Source organism: Ipomoea triloba, chromosome 2 (assembly GCF_003576645.1).
Source record: "Ipomoea triloba cultivar NCNSP0323 chromosome 2, ASM357664v1".
Lineage (NCBI taxonomy): Eukaryota > Viridiplantae > Streptophyta > Magnoliopsida > Solanales > Convolvulaceae > Ipomoea > Ipomoea triloba.
The window spans coordinates 5,135,232-5,153,162 of record NC_044917.1 but is presented as its reverse complement, the minus strand read 5'-3'; the positions used below and the strand labels follow the sequence as shown (position 1 = coordinate 5,153,162).

At 37.5% G+C, this 17,931-nt stretch overlaps 2 protein-coding genes and 1 long non-coding RNA gene across 3 annotated transcripts; all 3 read left to right on the top strand.

Moving 5' to 3' along the window:
- The first annotated feature begins 159 nt into the window (after nt 1–159).
- On the top strand, nt 160–1,379 carry LOC116011206. Its single transcript, XR_004096994.1, has 2 exons — nt 160–239; nt 312–1,379. It is a non-coding gene; the product is annotated as an uncharacterized LOC116011206 (long non-coding RNA).
- A 4,895-nt stretch (nt 1,380–6,274) lies between these two features.
- On the top strand, nt 6,275–7,852 carry LOC116006997 (probable O-methyltransferase 3). Its single transcript, XM_031247553.1, has 2 exons — nt 6,275–7,097; nt 7,310–7,852. The coding sequence occupies exons 1-2, from the start codon at nt 6,318–6,320 to the stop codon at nt 7,610–7,612; spliced, it is 1,083 nt and encodes a 360-aa protein (XP_031103413.1). The 5' UTR covers nt 6,275–6,317; the 3' UTR covers nt 7,613–7,852.
- Nucleotides 7,853–9,986: 2,134 nt separating this feature from the next.
- Nucleotides 9,987–12,330, top strand: LOC116010531 (trans-resveratrol di-O-methyltransferase-like). The gene is made up of 2 exons (XM_031249982.1): nt 9,987–10,881; nt 11,778–12,330. The coding sequence occupies exons 1-2, from the start codon at nt 10,102–10,104 to the stop codon at nt 12,078–12,080; spliced, it is 1,083 nt and encodes a 360-aa protein (XP_031105842.1). The 5' UTR covers nt 9,987–10,101; the 3' UTR covers nt 12,081–12,330.
- Nucleotides 12,331–17,931: the final 5,601 nt, after the last annotated feature.

Here is a 17,931-nt window from a genome sequence, read left to right as displayed (position 1 = left end):
ATAGTGATTTTCTAAATTTGGTCCTTGTCTTTTAATTTGGACGAATTAAACCCTTAACTATCAAAATCGTTCCACCATTAGTCCTTCCGTGAACCTAGACGTTAAAAGCAGGGGGTAAAAGTGTCCATTCATATGCTGGGTTTCTTCTCCCCTTTTGTTCCAATCTCATGCATGATTAAGTCAGAAGTTTGCCGTCAGCGGCTCATAGATCAGACCAAAGAGCATCAACATCTATAATGGTAACCCGATTTTGTTTGGTTTATTGACATTTTTGTTTTCAAGTACCGCGTTAATCCTCTTGCTCCCTCCAGGTAACGAGAGGGCAGTCGTCTTGTTTTTGTTGTTCGAACCAACTTTACTAGTAGTTTTAGCATCACTGGTGAGATTATATTCTACTTTTTTTTCTGGAACAAGAAGAATCTCCAAAGTCAAGAACTTGGGAAATTCTTGGAAAAGAGAGTAATGATCTGATCAAAATCCCTCTGCAATTCTCGAACTCAATCAAGGTTCGGTTTTAAGTATGTTATAACTTGTGTTCTTGTTGTCATTTAGCATTCTCTTCAGGTCCAGAAGAAGGCATTTGACAGGACAATAACAGAACTGGAGCAAAAAGTTGCAAGAGCTGAAGTGATAAAGCAGCTAGAAGATCTGGTGAGAGAGAGGGAAGGCGTGGAGAGGAAGCTCTCAACAACGTTGGGAAGAGATGAAACCGCGCTGCAAGGATCCCTTCTGCCTTTGTCTGACAGAGTGATAGGACAACATGGAGATGCAAACAATGAGAGCATCATTGTGTTTCACACTGCTAGTGATGTTTCATCTGCAGACAGTAAGTAGTACTGAGTTTGATCTTGGTGAAGCATGGAGTTGCTGCGGCGGTGATGATGATGAGGAGGAGGAGGAGGAGGAGGAGATTGGCGAAGAAGAGTACGAGGCTAGTCCTTCGAGCTAGCAAGGAAGGAATTTTGAGTTCCAAGTATTTGAAGGCAACATAAGATCTCCTTGAGGAGGTAGTTAATGGGCAAAGGAATAAAAACGGGCTCTGCCTTGCTCCCAACGATATGAGACAGCTTCCAACTACTGTATGTATCAGACTGCAGTGGTCACCGGCGATGTGTTGAAGCCGCCGGCGATGGACAAACCGGAGTCGAGAGTAGCAGTAGTCACCGCATGTAGCACCGAGCTCACTAGCTTAGAGAGGTAGGAAATTCAGAGCTCATTAGCAGCACCGAGCTCACTAACATCTAATATATGTTTTTTCTCTCTAATTTCATTCTATTACATGGCTATTATTTGTTGTTTGGCTCTAGCACTCTAACGCCATTGAAACTAATTGGAAGAACACCCAGCATATGAATGGACGTTTTTACCCCTGCTTTTAACGTCTAAGTTCACAGAAGGACTAATGGTGGAACGATTTTGATAGTCAAGGGTTTAATTCGTCAAAATTAAAAGACGATGATCAAATTTGGAAAATCACTATAATCAGAGGACCATTGCTGGAATTAACTCTATTTTTATCTCTATAGTCCATTTATTGGACGAAATAACATCTCGATTTACACGTACTAAAGTGATATCCGGCCAGTTACGAATTCTTAATTGGATAAGCCATAGAATTGAAGGGATAACATCTCTTTGTTGAGGATAAGAATGCGATGTTTTACAACTTCCACATGCTTCATCTTTAATTATTAAATAATAGAATTACATTTTTGACCTTTGAGTTATACATAAATTCTAACTCAGTCCTTCAATTATATATGACCGTTTTTATTCATCAGAAAGGCATACGTAGATTGAGTATGTAATCTATTTTAATTACTTAATTATTTTTAAAAAAGAAAACTGTATTGTTTTTTATTATTTTGAAAATTTTAACCAATTTGGTCCTCCGTTATTTTTGCCGTTAAACATCCGTTAAAATCGGGACCAAATTGGTAATTTTGATATAGTCAAGGGACAAATTGGTAATTTTGCTATAATCAAGGGACCATTTTGGTGAAAATTTAATTACCAATTTGGTCCCTTGACTATAACAAAATTACCAATTTGGTCCTGATTTAACGGCAAAATAAACTAGGACCAAATTTGTTAAAATTTTCAAAGTCGAGGGACTTAATTGAGCACGAAAAATTGTTGAGGACTAAATTGGTAATTTCGTAATAGTCGAGGGACCATTTCGGTAATAAAGTCATTTTATAATTAACTATGTACTAGTACTACTAATTTTACTATTATATATACACACACACATGGTGGGCTGGGTGGAGTTCTAGGCGGGTTTTTTTTTACATAAAACCCGAATCCAACCCGGCCCATCGCGGGTTTGCTTTTTTAAGACCCACCCCCACTACCACCCAAAAAAAACCCGATACATCCAGAGTAGATTCGGGTGGATATCCGCGCGGCGGATAGAAATCGTCAACCCTATTGGTACTTCACAAAATCTCTTTTTTTTTTTTTTGCAATATTATGAATGAGGAATGGACAAGAGCACGTCCCCTCCAATATAGTCCAAGTAATAAAACTATTCTATAAGTTATGATTTTATTAATTGGAAAAAGAAAATAAACGAATAAAAACTGTGATTAATTTATTTTATAAATCAATTTGGTCATACCATATCAACAAAACAATAGTATGTTGATGAAATAGATATAGTCTTGGTGTAATTAAAGAAATCTCTCAGTTGGGTAACGGCTTGGTGGGTGAAATCTATTATCTTGTCATTGAAATTAAAAATAATTGTAACTGTTATACAAGTATTTAAAAATTTAATAAGTCTCAATCAAGGTTATATCATTGATTTATGTCCCTCTTTTTATATGTTAATAAATTTGTACATTTTACTTTAAATGTTGTACACTTCAATGTTATTAGACAAAATTGTCCCTACTACATTGTTGTTATACAAAACTACCCTTACACCGTTATAACACCGTTAGCTTTTAACTCCATCATTATTATCATACACCTATATCTATCATATCATTTTCCACCTTAATTATCATTTTAGTAAAATTATTATATAATTAATTTAATGGTTGATTATATTTTAATTAAATTTCTATACATGGTAAATCATATATGTGTGTGTATAAAATACATATACTATATTTGTATATATAATTAGAATTAAAATTTTTAATTATTTATATTTATTAATGTTTTAATATTGGGCATGAACTTTCGCGCATAGCGCGTACAAATACTAGTAAATAAATAAACTCTGCATCCCCTTTCTCAAGGAAAATTCAAGATTGTGAGTAGGGTGACGAAAGTGATGTCATGTTGCTTCCAATTCAATTTCTTTGTCATCTTAGGCCTCGACATCTATCGGAATCCATCTTTGTTTCAATGTGACTTCAAAACACCTTCAAATCACCTAAATGACACAAAGGAAATGAGAAACACATACTTAGGGTGTGTTTAGAAGCCCGAAAAATGATTTCCAGAAATTATTTTCCGGGCTTTGGGTGTTTGGCAACCATGGGAAAACCCAGTCAACGGAAAATGATTTCCGTTGATTGGGGAAAACAAGGCTATTTTGGCGGAAAATGACTTCCGCCAAATTTGGGCGGAAGTCATTTTCCGCCAAAGGGTTGTTCACTTCGTTTGAGAGAAGCCGTCCCTCTCTCAGTTCGGCGGATTGGTTTCCGCCGGAAACCAGAGCAGCAACAATGCATTTTACTTTTTTTTTTAAAAATTTATTTAGTTATTTATTTATTTATAATAAATATTATTAGTTTATAATTTTATATTTTAAATAAAATAAAAAATATATATAAATATACATTTCTACTCATTTTCCGGAAAATGAACCAAACACACAAATACAGTTTTCCAGAATGCAACCAAATACTGGAAATCAAACTATTTTCCGGAAAATGTCTCATTTTCCAGAAAACATTTTCCAGAAGTCATTTTCCTACTTTCCAAACACACCCTTAGATTCACATTAGCATTAAACCATATGAACTTGATGTCGAATATGTATATAAAAATAATAAGAATAATGTGCACTTGTCACCGAATCTAACATCCTGTCATTGAAATGTAACGATGACTGCTACTCAAGTATTAAACAAAAAAACAAAAATGTGCACTTAATACTAGTTATAATTTTAACGTAATGATAAATTTTTAATCTAATAATGAATATCAAAGTAGGTCGTCTTACATGATTTTTTTTTTTTTAAAAAAAAAACCTTATTATTGCTTGCTATGTAGCGTTTACAGTTTAATACTCTTGTGATTTTTATTTTTTTTTTAAATTTTTTGAGAAGATACTCTTGTGATTTTTACTCACAATAAAATCTAGACAGTACTAGTGCTGTGGAGCCACCGTAAAGATAATGGTTCTGTTCTGCCTAACCAATTTTTTGTTAATAGTGCTTCTGAAATATACTTTTTCGTCTCATATATTTTTGTTGATGAGATAGGAAGGGCCCAGCCCCAAAAACGCAGAAAAAAACTAGTCTCCCCGAAAACTAGGGGCAATTTATATCGTGGACCAGGATGTACAATGCATTGTGCACTCCGTATCAAGACGACGTCGTTTTGATCATGTTAATTAATGATTTTTTTTTGGAAATTATGTTTCCCGTTTCAGTCAGTCTCTCTATTTGTGTTAATATTCTATGTATTCTTTGAAGACATTCTGTGTATTCATATGTTAGGGTACATAAACATAGGTTGTGATGTGTTTTGTGTATTCGAATGTTAGGAGGATGATTTCTTTTTAGTTGTATCAATATTCTGTGTATTTTCTCAAGTCATTCTGTGTATTCTAGACAAGGATTCTGTGTATTCATGTTAGTGGTATTTAAATACAAGTGATGTGTTTGTGTATTTGGTGTTTCCATATTATGTGTATTCTTTGAAAGTATTATGTGTATTGTAGACTACGATTCTGTGTATTCATGTTAGGGGTACTTAAACATAGGTTGTGACGTGTTTTGTGTATTCGAATGTTATGAGGATGATTTCTGTGTAGTTGTGTCAATATTCTGTGTACTCGCTCAAATCATTTTGTGTATTCTAGACAAGAATTATATGTATTCTAGACGATGAATTCTATGAAGTCATTCGCGTCCGCGTCCGTTAACATCAAAATGACGTCATTTTGAACGAGGGTCCACAATATAATGAATGGAAACTAGGCACTCCGGCCCGACTTGATCACCACAGACACACTCCACAAGCTCTCTTGGCGGGTAGGAAGATAACAACGATTAAGTCCCAATCACAGTCGCAATTATTGACAAGCTAGTCTTGATTTTGTTGACGAAAGGACATGGCAGCAACTCAGTGACCAGCTAGCGATTTTGCTCCTTTTATATGGCCCATCAACGTTAACGGCTACCCATCCAGCGTCTGCCATGGCTTTCTCCAGCATAATAGACTTTTCGTCGGCAAGGAAGAATATCTTCGGGACTAGGTTTCCCATCAGTGCAATATGGACCTTTGGACAATACTTCCAAATCCAGTCAACTTCTTGATTTTTATGAGATTTGTCATTTCAAAACCATACGCGCATTCTTCCATTATATTACCAAATACGTATCAGCAAATTTTGAAAACCACTGCATATATATGACAATTTTGTGAATGGGACATAACAACTTAAGTTTTGTGAATGAGACAACTTCCTCCAAGGTGATCGGATAGTTAGATTATTTATGTGGCCACAAAATTTTAATTTTAATTCTTCTTAGAATTGCATATTATTGACCTTCTTGCAACTACGGGCAACCTAACAATTGCAAACTTTCTTGTAAATAAAAAAAAAAAAACATAACTCAAATGATTTATAATTAAAATTTTTATAATATTAATTTAGTGTTAAGGTATAAATAAAATTATATATATTTAAAAATTATATTAAAAGTAGAGTTAATGCCATATGCAGTTATAATGGTTTCGTCACATTTAATCCTAATTAAACTTTCAAATTGATCACCGAGCTTTGTCTACTTTCAAATTATTACCATACATGTTGTTACTATCCATAGTCCAACTTTCAAAATTTAACCTATGATGATTCTCCTGCAAGGATCACAACTAATTAAAATTTGATAGTTGAAGGACCTGATGAATGTCCCCTAGGCCTTTACAAGTCAGTTTCTTGTTCAGGCTTTGATAGCAAAAAGATTACAAGTTGGGCTTACAGTGAGAGTGACCTATTGTGACGGAGTTTCCCTGGTCACCTAAAAAATTAGTACTCAATAAATATAGATGAATGCAAGGTATTTGAACTCAGGAACACCGAACACAACATTTTATTATTAAGCCTCACTAGCGAATTGAAGCTCAAAATGGCACAGCTTCCGTGCATGGGAGACCAAGATATTGAGCTTTTGAATTCTCAAACCCACATATGGAACACCATCTTCAGCTACGTTAAGTCTTCTTCCCTGAAATGTGCAGTTGAGCTAGGCATACCAGATATCATCCACAAACACGGTCGACCAATGACCCTACTTGAATTGGTGGACGCCATCCCAATCAACAAGGCAAAAGCCGGCCATCTTGCTCGTCTCATGCGCACATTAATTCATTATGGCTTCTTCCTCCACACCAAAATCCAGGGGAGTGAAGTAGGGAACGATGGTTATGCTCTCGCCCCGCCCTCTACACTCGTACTTAAAGATAACCCCTTCAGTCTGAGGCCTCATTTGCTATGCGTGCTTGATCCTATTATAACACAACCGTGGAACCATGCCTGCGAGTGGTTTCTAAACGACGACCCCACCCCTTTTGATACGGCTCATGGGATGACGATATGGGACTATGCTGCCCACCAACCGGAGTTTAACCACATGTTTAACGAGGCCATGGCCTGTGATAGCCGGCTAGTTATGAATGTGGTGATTAAATATTGCAAGGGAGTGTTTGAGGGGTTGAATTCACTTGTTGATGTTGCTGGTGGCACTGGAACTGTTGCAAGAACCATTGCTGACGCTTTCCCGGATCTCAAGTGCACTGTGTTTGATCTGCCGCATGTGGTCCAAGGCTTGGAAGGGACTAAGAACTTAGACTACGTTGGAGGAGATATGTTTGTGTCCATTCCTCATGCAAATGCCCTTTTTCTCAAGGTAAATTCATGATATCTGTGACTTAATTATATTGCCCTCGTATTATGGAATTATTAATTTGGGCCGCTCCGAATTAACTAATTCCATAACCAGTTAAATGACGAAAATAATTATAAGAAATAGAGTTTAAGAAAGCTAATGAGAAGCTTTGTGTAATGAGATTATAAGATGTGGTATAGATATGAGTCTTAATATGAGCAAATGATGTGTAGTGGATATTGCATGATTGGAACGACGAAGAATGCGTGAAAATACTGAAGAAATGTAAGGAATCAATTCCCAGCAAAGAAAAGGGAGGGAAGGTTATTATAATAGATATGGTGATTGACAACGTGAGAAAAGATGAAAAATCATTTGAAACTCAGATTTGCTTTGATACCATGATGTTGAGTATATTGATAGGAAGAGAGAGAGCAATGAAAGATTGGGAGAAACTTTTTTCAGATGCTGGTTTTAGTGATTATAAAATAATTCCAATATTAGGATTAAGGTCTATAATTGAAGTTTATCCTTAGAGATGTATGGACCTTATTAGCTTGTGGCGTCTGCAAGAAGTGGAGAAGAATAACATTCCATGCATAATAATACACTGCAATAGTTGACTCCAAGAAAGGCAGATGAAATGTTTGCTTCTTTCTTTGTTTTTTTTTTAATGGATGAAAAGAAATGTTGTATGTGTTAACTAGAAATAATTCCATTTCTTAAATATTGTTGTGGTGATTAAATTATATTTATAATGTATGAATTGTTGGGTACGTGTATATGACTACTCATGAGTCAATAATTGAGTATATTTAAGCATTTTATTTGTTACAAATAATATAATATTAATATTTATTCATTATATTATTTTGAGTGACGAGAGAAATCTCTAACCACTATTTGAAAATTTGTTTGATTTTCTTATTCAATTTTTAAATGACAAGAAAATCATGTAATTATTATCTGAGGGTTAGACTAAATAAACTCGTCTTGTTACTGTAGTGCCGGCTCAAACTAAAAAGTCAATAGAATACTCAAATTTAAAACATTATGATTATCGAGCCAACCGCCTTAAGATATACGATTCTTGACTAACCTACTGCAGAGTTTACCAAAGATTTTGTATACGTACTTCGTGAATTTCTCAAAAAGCAACCTGAAGAAAAAGTTATGATTTGATTATCATTATTGCTAAGAGTAAAAATAGGCTAGGCCCCTATCCAGGCACTTACGAGTAATCATATGAGAACTCATTTTACCATGAGCACATGAGAAGTGTTGGTGGCCCTTGATCTTTTGCCAATGGATGGTGGTGTTATTGCTTTGCTCTAGTTTTATTGCTTTCTTATTTAATTAGTGTCATTCTATTGTATGACATGACCAATGCATTACACTATTTCATATACTTAATTGGGGTCATTCTATTCTATCCAATTAAGGAACACCTAGTCCTAGTCCCCTCCATTCAATTAATTGCTTCTTTATAATTACCTATTGCTTTACTTTACTTGTTACTTTGATAAATGCTCTTGAGACCTAGCTTTCTATGACTCTTATACACTTATGCTTAACCACGCATTATTCAATTCTCATTCGCCATCCTTAGAGAACGACATCCCAGGGAAGTTTCACCTTTCCCAAACTTTCTTTCCATACCTGGTAAATTTTATAAAATCAACGAAAAAGCTAAATTTTAAATCTAAACGTAAATGCTAGACCTTAAGCATTAAAAATTGAACCACTGAACCAAATAAAACAAAAACTCAGTCATAAACTCTAAAATTGAAACTCTAAGTGTAATATATGTGTACATTTTTACAAGTGTAATCTTTTTATACTAAGTATACAAAATGTTAATATCAAATGAACAAAATGTTATAAATGTGCAAACCTGAAACCTGAAAAAGTCTTAGCAACCCCACCATTTAAAATGAAAATATATATATATATATATATATATATATGTCTCACCATTTTCTCTGTTTTGTTTAATCCTACACCACACCCCACTGACCCTAAAGGGCGGTACGTGCTCTCACCTCCAAGTTAGTGCGGCACGATAATGTGTGTTGGGGGACCATTTAAGTGTGTTGCAAATAGCATCACCCATTAGTTAGTGTTTGTTGATTTTTTTTTTTTTTTGTGAGGCTAAATGAAATTAATTTTTTCTTGTAATTCCTTTTCTATAGAATTTTAATTCCATTTCTTCTAAAATATTTTTCACAAAACAGATGAGCCCTAAAATTTAAATAGTATAAATGATACATAAGTAGAGCCACCGTAAGGGTAGTGGGTGACTGGGTGCGTGTATTCCCATTCAAATGTTTTTAGTACTCCCCCACTATACCTTTTTTTTTTTTTAATTTAATTTTGTGTTATATTTATGAGTAAGAGTAAGGGAGTATTGTATTGAAAACTTTTGTTGGTAAAAATAAATTGAATAATGAGTATATATATATATACATTAAAAAAAAAAAAAAAAAAAAAACCCAAAATTTTGGCTAGTGCAACGGTCAAATTTATGGTTGTTGCACTGGCCGGCAGTAGTCTCTGCCGGAGGCTAGGCTAGGCCGGCCAAGCCTCCGGCAGAGGCTACTTGAAAGCTTGCAACGTGCAATTGCCAAATAAATGTGGCAGCTGGCCTAAAATGTCCAAAATGGCATTTAAATTGCCATGGCAGCAAAGCATGTTGTGCTGCCATGGCTAAATTAGGTTGCTTTTGTCTGGGTCCAGGCTTGGACCGTGCCTAGGCCAATTAGGAGTCTAGGTCCTATCTGGACTTAGGCATGGGTCGATTTCGAACGGGACTCCGAACTTATTAATTTGGTCTGAACTTTGATAATTACAAGATTTAAATTGGACTCCCAGCCAGAGCGGCCTAATGTGACAGACTGGTTGGCGATTCCCTGGTCATCCATAAAATTATTGCTTTATAAATATAGATCAACGCAAGGTATTTGAACTCAGGAACACCAAACACAACATTTTATTATTAAGCCTCACTAGCGAATTGAAGCTCAAAATGGCCCAGCTTCCATGCATGGGAGACGAAGATATTGAGCTTTTGAATTCTCAAACCCACATATGGAACAACATCTTCGGCTACGTTAAGTCTTCATCCCTGAAATGTGCAGTTGAGCTAGGCATACCAGATATCATCCACAAACACGGTCGACCTATGACCCTCCTTGAATTGGTGGACGCCATCCCAATCAACAAGGCAAAAGCCGACCATCTTGCTCGTCTCATGCGCACATTAATTCATTCTGGCTTCTTCCTCCACACCAAAATCCAGGAGAGTGAAGAAGAGAAAGATGGCTATGTTCTCGCCCCGCCTTCTAGACTCCTACTTAAAGATAACCCCATCAGTTTGAGGCCTCAGTTGCTATGCGTGCTTGATCCTATTCTAACACAACCGTGGAACCATGCCCGCGAGTGGTTTCAAAACGATGATCCCACCCCGTTTGATACGGCTAATGGGATGACGCTATGGGACTATGCTGCCCAACAACCAAAGTTTAACCACATGTTTAACGAGGCCATGGCCTGTGATACCCGGGTAGTTATGAATGTGGTGATTAAGTATTGCAAGGGAGTGTTTGAGGGATTGAATTCACTCGTTGATGTTGCCGGTGGCACTGGAACTGTTGCAAGAACCATTGCTGACGCTTTCCCAGATCTGAAGTGCACTGTGTTTGATCTGCCACATGTGATCCGAGGTTTGGAAGGGACTAAGAACTTAGATTACGTTGGAGGGGATATGTTCGTGGCCATTCCTCGTGCAAATGCGCTTTTCCTCAAGGTAAATTCATGATATCCATCACTTAATTATATAGCCCCCTCTTGAGTCAATATATATTACCATTAGTAAATGGGCCCTTGACATCTTGTATCTCAAAAGTTTGATTTGATTACCATGGTTGCTAAGGGTGAAATTAGGCTAGGCGGCAAATTATGCTATGGACTCGGGACCCGAGTATATGTTCATTATTTTAGAACTCTATGTAAACATATAACTATAGAATTATGAAATTGTGGACATATAACTATGAAATTATGAACGTAGAGTTATAAAATTGTAAATATAGAGTTATAAAATTGTAAATATGAAATTATAAAATTATGAAATTATGAAATTATGAACATAGATTTATGAAATTGTGAACATGAATCCGAGTTCACTTTGCAAGGTGAACCCGAGTGCATGACATAACAACTGAGGCTAGGCCCCTAGGGCCTACAAGTGATCATATGATTAGTACCCATTTTCCCTTGAGTACATGAGAACTGCTCGTGGCCCTTGATCTAGTGCCAATGGATGGTGGTATTTTCCTACCAGTGCCACTGGGTTTTTTTTTCTTCTCCGTTTACACGGTTGCATTCGTCTTCTTCATGTGATCATATAATCATCTTATTTTTTTACGAGTAATTCTACGTAGACTTCCAAATTCTATTCCTATTTTGTACTCCCTATGACATGACATGTCTTAATTGATCAATTTAGTAGGGGTCATGATGTTTATTCATTCTTCTTTTTCTTCCTCCAAACAAATTTGAACACAAGTGGAGTAAAAGTTGGGAGTAAAAATTTAGGAGTCCATGAAGTATTTTTTTCTTTTTTTTTTTTTTTTACCACGAACAAAAAAAAAATTCAACTCCGCCACTAATAAAGTCTTAATATGAACAAATGATGTGCAGTGGATATTGCATGATTGGAACGACGAAGAATGCTTGAAAATATTGAAGAAATGTAAGGAATCAATTCCCAACAAAGAAAATGAAGGAAAGGTTATTATAATAGACATGGTGATTGACAACGTAAAAAAAGACGAGAAATCATTTGAAACTCAGATTTGCTTTGATACCATGATGTTGAGTATAATGACAGGAAGAGAAAGAGCAACGAAAGATTGGGAGAAACTTTTTTCAGATGCTGGTTTTAGTGATTATAAAATAATTCCAATTTTGGGATTAAGGTCTATAATTGAAGTTTATCCTTAGAGATGCATGGACCTTGTGGCATCTGCAAGAAGTGGAGAAGAATAACATTCCATGCATAATAATACACTGCAATAATAATTGGCTCCAAGAAGGCACATGAAATAATGTTAGCTTTTTAAAAAAAAATGGTTGAAAAAATGATGTTTTATGTGTTAGCTAGAAATAATTCCACTTCTTAAATATTGTTGTTGTTATTAGGACTCTCTGAGTTTGAGTCACGTTAGGACTAGCTATTCTACTCTACCTGAGACTCCCCTTGTATATATATCTCCTATTCCTCATCATTGTAATTGTTCAATTGAATCAATAAAATATTCAGTTCTCATCTGGTATCAGCTAGCCTAGGTTTATTTTCCAATGGCTGACGGCTCTGTTAATTCTTCCAAACGGACCGTTTCTGATGCAGCTATTTCTTCTGCGGTTTCTTCAGCATCCGCTTCTCTGTCTGCTGCGCATCACTATGTTAGCATTAAGCTAACGAACAAGAATTTCTTGTTTTGGAGGACGCAGGTTATTCCGTTTCTTCGTGGGCACGACCTCATGGGTTTCGTTGATGGCACGAACTCTTGCCCTAATCGTTTTCTTCCCGTTTCTGAAGGCTCCTCCGCTGCTGCTGCTCTACCCAACCCGCTGCATGCTCCATGGGTGCGCCAAGATCAGGCGGTCCTTAGCATGTTAATCTCTTCACTTTCGTCGGAAGTCATGTACCTCGCAATTGGTTGCACTACGTCGCGTGATCTCTGGTTGGCGCTTGAGCAGGCTCTCGCCTCTTCCAGTCAAGCTCGGATTTTGCATATTCTTGGACAGCTGCAAACAATACGCCAAGGTGATGCCTCCACCGTCGACTACATTGCTCGTGCGCAAGTTATGGTGGAAGATCTAGCTCTTGCTGGCCGTGCGGTTCCTTTGGAGGATCAAAATATGTAGATTTTCAGGGGTTTACGTCCAGAATATCACTCTGTCGTAGCCTCTTTGAATGTTCGAGGTCAGCCGGTGCGTCTTCCCGAACTCGCCGATCTCCTTGGCTCGCATGAGTTCGCTACCGGTGATAGCTATAGCGGTGTTCCAGCCCCTGTAGCTGCGGCTTTTGTTGGCCAGCGTGGTAGTGGAGGTCGGTCGCGGTCTTGGCGAGGCGGGTCGAATCGTCGCGGTGGGACTCCGTCGCGTGGCGGTGCTGCTTTCGCCGACCAGCAGCAGCAGCAGGGCGGTGGTGTGCAGCGTGGACGTGGCTCGCATGGTGGTGGCAAGTCACGTGGGCGACGTGGTGGTAATTGGCAGCCTCAATGCCAATTATGTGGCAATTATGACCATCTTGCACCAGCCTGCTTTTCTTTAATTGGTCGTGGACTCCAAGCTCATTTAACATATGCTGAGGATGCGCCGAATCTTGTGTCTGACTCGCATCTTTGGATTCCAGACACTGGGGCGACAAATCACGCGACCCCTGATATTGCTGCGCTCTCTACATCTGAAGAGTACACTGGTGGTGATGCTCTTCGAGTTGGTGATGGTACAGGTTTGCTTATTAGTCATACTGGTCATGCTTCTTTTTCTACCCCGTCTAAAGTATTTAGGATGTCTGATATTTTACATGTTCCTGGTTTGTCTTCCTCTCTTTTATCTGTGCAACGCTTTGCAAAAGATAATAAAGTCTTTTTTGAGTTTCATCCATCCTTTTTTGTTGTGAAGGATATAGCAACAAAGGCAATTCTTCTTCGCGGCAATAGTTGCGGTGGTCTCTACACGCTGCCCATTCCGAAAAACAGTCCCCGTGCGTTTATCTCGTCCTGTGCTTCCTCTTCCGTATGGCATGATCGTTTGGGACATCCTCATCAACGAGTCTTAGATCGTATTCTTCCTTTTTGTTCTGTTAGTGGTTCTAGTCGCAATAATCGTTGTACTTCTTCTTTGTGTTCTGCGTGTCAATTGGGCAAGTCTACTCGTTTCCCTTTGCCACATGTAGACTCTGTTAGTTCGAATATTCTTGATTTGATTTATACTGATATTTGGGGACCAGCTCCTGTTTTGTCTTCTTCTGGTTATCGTTATTTTGTTCTTTTTGTTGATGACCATTCTCGTTACACGTGGTATTATCCTATGAAATTGAAGTCTGACTTGTATGCCATTTTTGACAAGTTTCATGCCTTAGTTGAACGATCATTTAATCGCAAAATTAAGGCTATTCAGTCTGACTTAGGAGCTGAATACAAAAAGTTACATACTGTTCTTCTTCAGTTAGGGATTAATCATAGACAATCATGTGCCTACACTCATGAACAGAATGGTCGTGTTGAGAGGAAGCACAGGCATATTGTCGAAACTGGTCTTCCTCCCATCTTATTTTTGTGACTTTACTTTTGAAACTGCTGTTTACTTGATTAATAGAATGCCATCTAGTATTTTGCAGAATTCCAGTCCTCATTTATTGTTGCATAAATCTTCTCCCTCATACTCTTTTCTTTGTGTGTTTGGTTGTCTTTGTTATCCTCACTTGCGTCCTTATAATCGTCACAAAATGTCATATCGGTCATCTCCTTGTGTCTTCTTAGGTTATCCTGAGTCTTTTAGGGGGTACAGATGCATGGACTTAACGACTAATAAGATTTATATCTGCAGACATGTACACTTGGACGAGAATGTGTTTCTCTTTGTTAGTAGGGTTGCTGTGCCATCTCCTCCCTCTGTGCAGAAGCCGTGGGCTGAATCGGTTTTACAGGTATTGCCATCTTCTCTTGCTGATTCTGCTCAGGCTGATTCTCCTGTCACCACCACTGCTGCTCCTACTCGTCAAAGAGGACGACCCCGTGGCAAGTCCACACGTCCGACTGTTCGCTCCCATGCAATGGCTACGAGGAGTCGGTCTGTGGCTCCACTTTTGGCTCTCTCTGCTCAGGCCTGTCCTACCGAGCCCACTTGCTACACTCAGGCAGTTAAATTTTCTGAATGGCGAGAGGCAATGGATCTGGAGTTCAATGCGCTTTTGCACAATCCGACTTGGGTTCTAGTTCCTCCTCGCCCAGGTATGAATGTGATTGGGTGTAAGTGGGTTTTTCGTACTAAACGTAAAGCTGATGGTTCAATAGAGAGGCATAAGGCGAGACTTGTGGCGAAAGGGTTTAATCAAGTTCCTGGTCAGGACTTTTTTGACACCTTTAGTCCAGTTGTGAAACCCACTATAGTCAGATTGCTTTTGAGTTTGGCTATTTCCTCAGGTTGGGTGGTTAGGCAGCTTGACGTACACAATGCATTTTTGAATGGTGATTTGGATGAGACTGTTTATATGCGTCAACCACCCGGGTATGCTGATGCTCAATTGCCTGATCACGTTTGTCTGTTGAAGCGTTCCTTATATGGCTTAAAGCAAGCTCCACGAGCTTGGTTTACTCTCTATTGGGTTTATAGCTTCAAAGACTGATGTGTCATTATTCTATTACTCTCGTGGTTCTGCATGTGTGTATCTTTTAGTATATGTTGATATCTTTTAGTATATGTTGATGACATTTTGGTAATGGGGACTGATGAGCTACTAGTGTCTGATTTACTCTCTAAACTGTCTACTGCTTTCAAAATTAGAGATCTTGGTGAACCTGGTTTCTTTTTTGGAATTGAGCTAGTCAAAACTAGCAATGGTGTTATTCTTTCTCAGCAGCGGTACATGTCAGACATCTTGAAACGGGCTGGAATGACTGATTGTAAACCTCTCGCAACTCCTATTTCTGCATCGAAAACTCCATTGCTTAATTCAGATTCATATGAAGATCCAACGAAATACAGGAGTTTGGCTGGTGCTCTCCAGTATCTCACAATTACACAGCCAGACTTATCCTTTGCGGTCAATCAATTGTGTCAACATATGCATGCTCCAACATTGTCTCACTGGGAGCAGCTAAAACGAGTGCTCAGGTATGTCAAAGGCACCCTCTCATTCGGCTTGCGTATAACTCAGTCAAATTCTAGAGAGCTTCATGCTTTCTCTGATTCTGACTGGGCTGGTTGTCCTGAGGACCGTAAATCTACTAGTGGGTATGCAGTGTTTCTTGGCACCAATCTTATCTCTTGGGTGTGCAAGAAACAGAAGACAGTTGCAAGATCATCCACGGAAGCTGAGTATAAAGCCTTGGCTGATGTTTGTGCTGAGGTAATATGGATCATGTCCTTGTTGCGTGAGATCAAAATTGATGGCATCCCTACTCCCAAATTATGGTGTGACAATCTTGGTGCTACTTATATGTGTGCGAATCCAATTTTTCATGCAAGAACTAAGCACGTGGAGATTGAGTACCACTTTGTTAGAGATAGGGTTGCCAATGGAGATATTCAGGTTAACTTTATTTCCACAAAATATCAATTAGCTGATATCTTTACAAAAGCTTTGCCTAGTCCTAGATTTTCTTTTCTTAGGGACAAGCTTCAGGTTAGTAGTTTACCCTGCGCTTGAGGGGGAGTATTAGGACTCTCTGAGTTTGAGTCACGTTAGGACTAGTTATTCTACTCTACCTGAGACTCTCCTTGTATATATATCTCCTATTCCTCATCATTGTAATTGTTCAATTGAATCAATACAATATTCAGTTCTCATCGTTGTGATTAAATTATATTTGTAATTTATGAATTGTTGGGTAGGTGTATATGACTTATGAGTCAATAATTGAGTATATTTAAGCATTTTATTTGTTACAAATAATATAATATTTATATTTATTCATTATATTATTTTGAGTGACGAGAGAAATCATTAACTACTATTTGAATAATAGTGGATTATTATGTTTTTTTTTTTAGGTTGAAATGGAAATCTGATGTTAATTAGCAACCAAACGTGTTACTTCACTCATAACTAAAGGATAAAAATGGATATAGTCATAACTAATGGATTAATAAATCATCAATAGGGTTAACTCAAGACCAATTATGTCATTTAGCTTCCAATTTTGACAACCTTAATCTTACACGACATATATAGAGTGGGAGAGCAGTCTTTCTTGATCGGCTTGCTTGATCCAATTTGTATACAGCCGTGGACCCATCTTAGCCAGTGGTTTCAAAACGATGACCCCACAACCTTTTTTACGGCTCATGAAATGTCCTTTTGGGACTGTGTAAGCCATAAATACAATATATCCGAAGCTTAGCCGCCTGTTTAACGAAGCCATGGCCAGTGATGCACGTATGGCTAGCTATGAATATGGTGGTTAAGTATTGCAGGGGATCGGAGTGTTTGAGGGGTTGAGTTCACTTGTTGATGTTGGCGGTGGCACTGGAACTGCAGGTGAACGTAGTCTAAGTTCTTAGGGCATCACTAAGAGTTGGATCTTTTGAAGTCATTTTTCAATGACAACTAAGAAAGAAAAGAAGGGAGAAGAGGAAAAAAAAAATAGGAATAAAAGGAATAAAAAATTACCCAAAAAATGAACATTTACACACACAACAAGCAACTGTAGCAACTAAGGCTCTATTTGGCAGAACTTATTTAGAAGCTTATATCTTATTTTAAGCTACTAATAAGCTTATAGCTCTGTTTGATAATGTTCCCAAAATAAGCTAGTAGCATAAAATAAGAGTTTATTTTGAAAAGCTACTTTAGATAGTTTTTCAAAAACAAGCTAGTAGCTTTTTAATTTTTTTCCATCTTTTATCTTTATTATTTTAAATAAATGACATCCTTTACATTTTTTAATTAAAACCCTTTTGGCATTTTCTCTTCAATATGTTTGGTTGTAATTTCAATTTGACATTTGTGTTTGAACATTAATTTTTGTATGAACTAATCTTATGAATTATAAACATTTTGCTTTACTTTATATATTTTCAAATATATGTTCTTACTTTATATTTTCAAATATATGTTCTT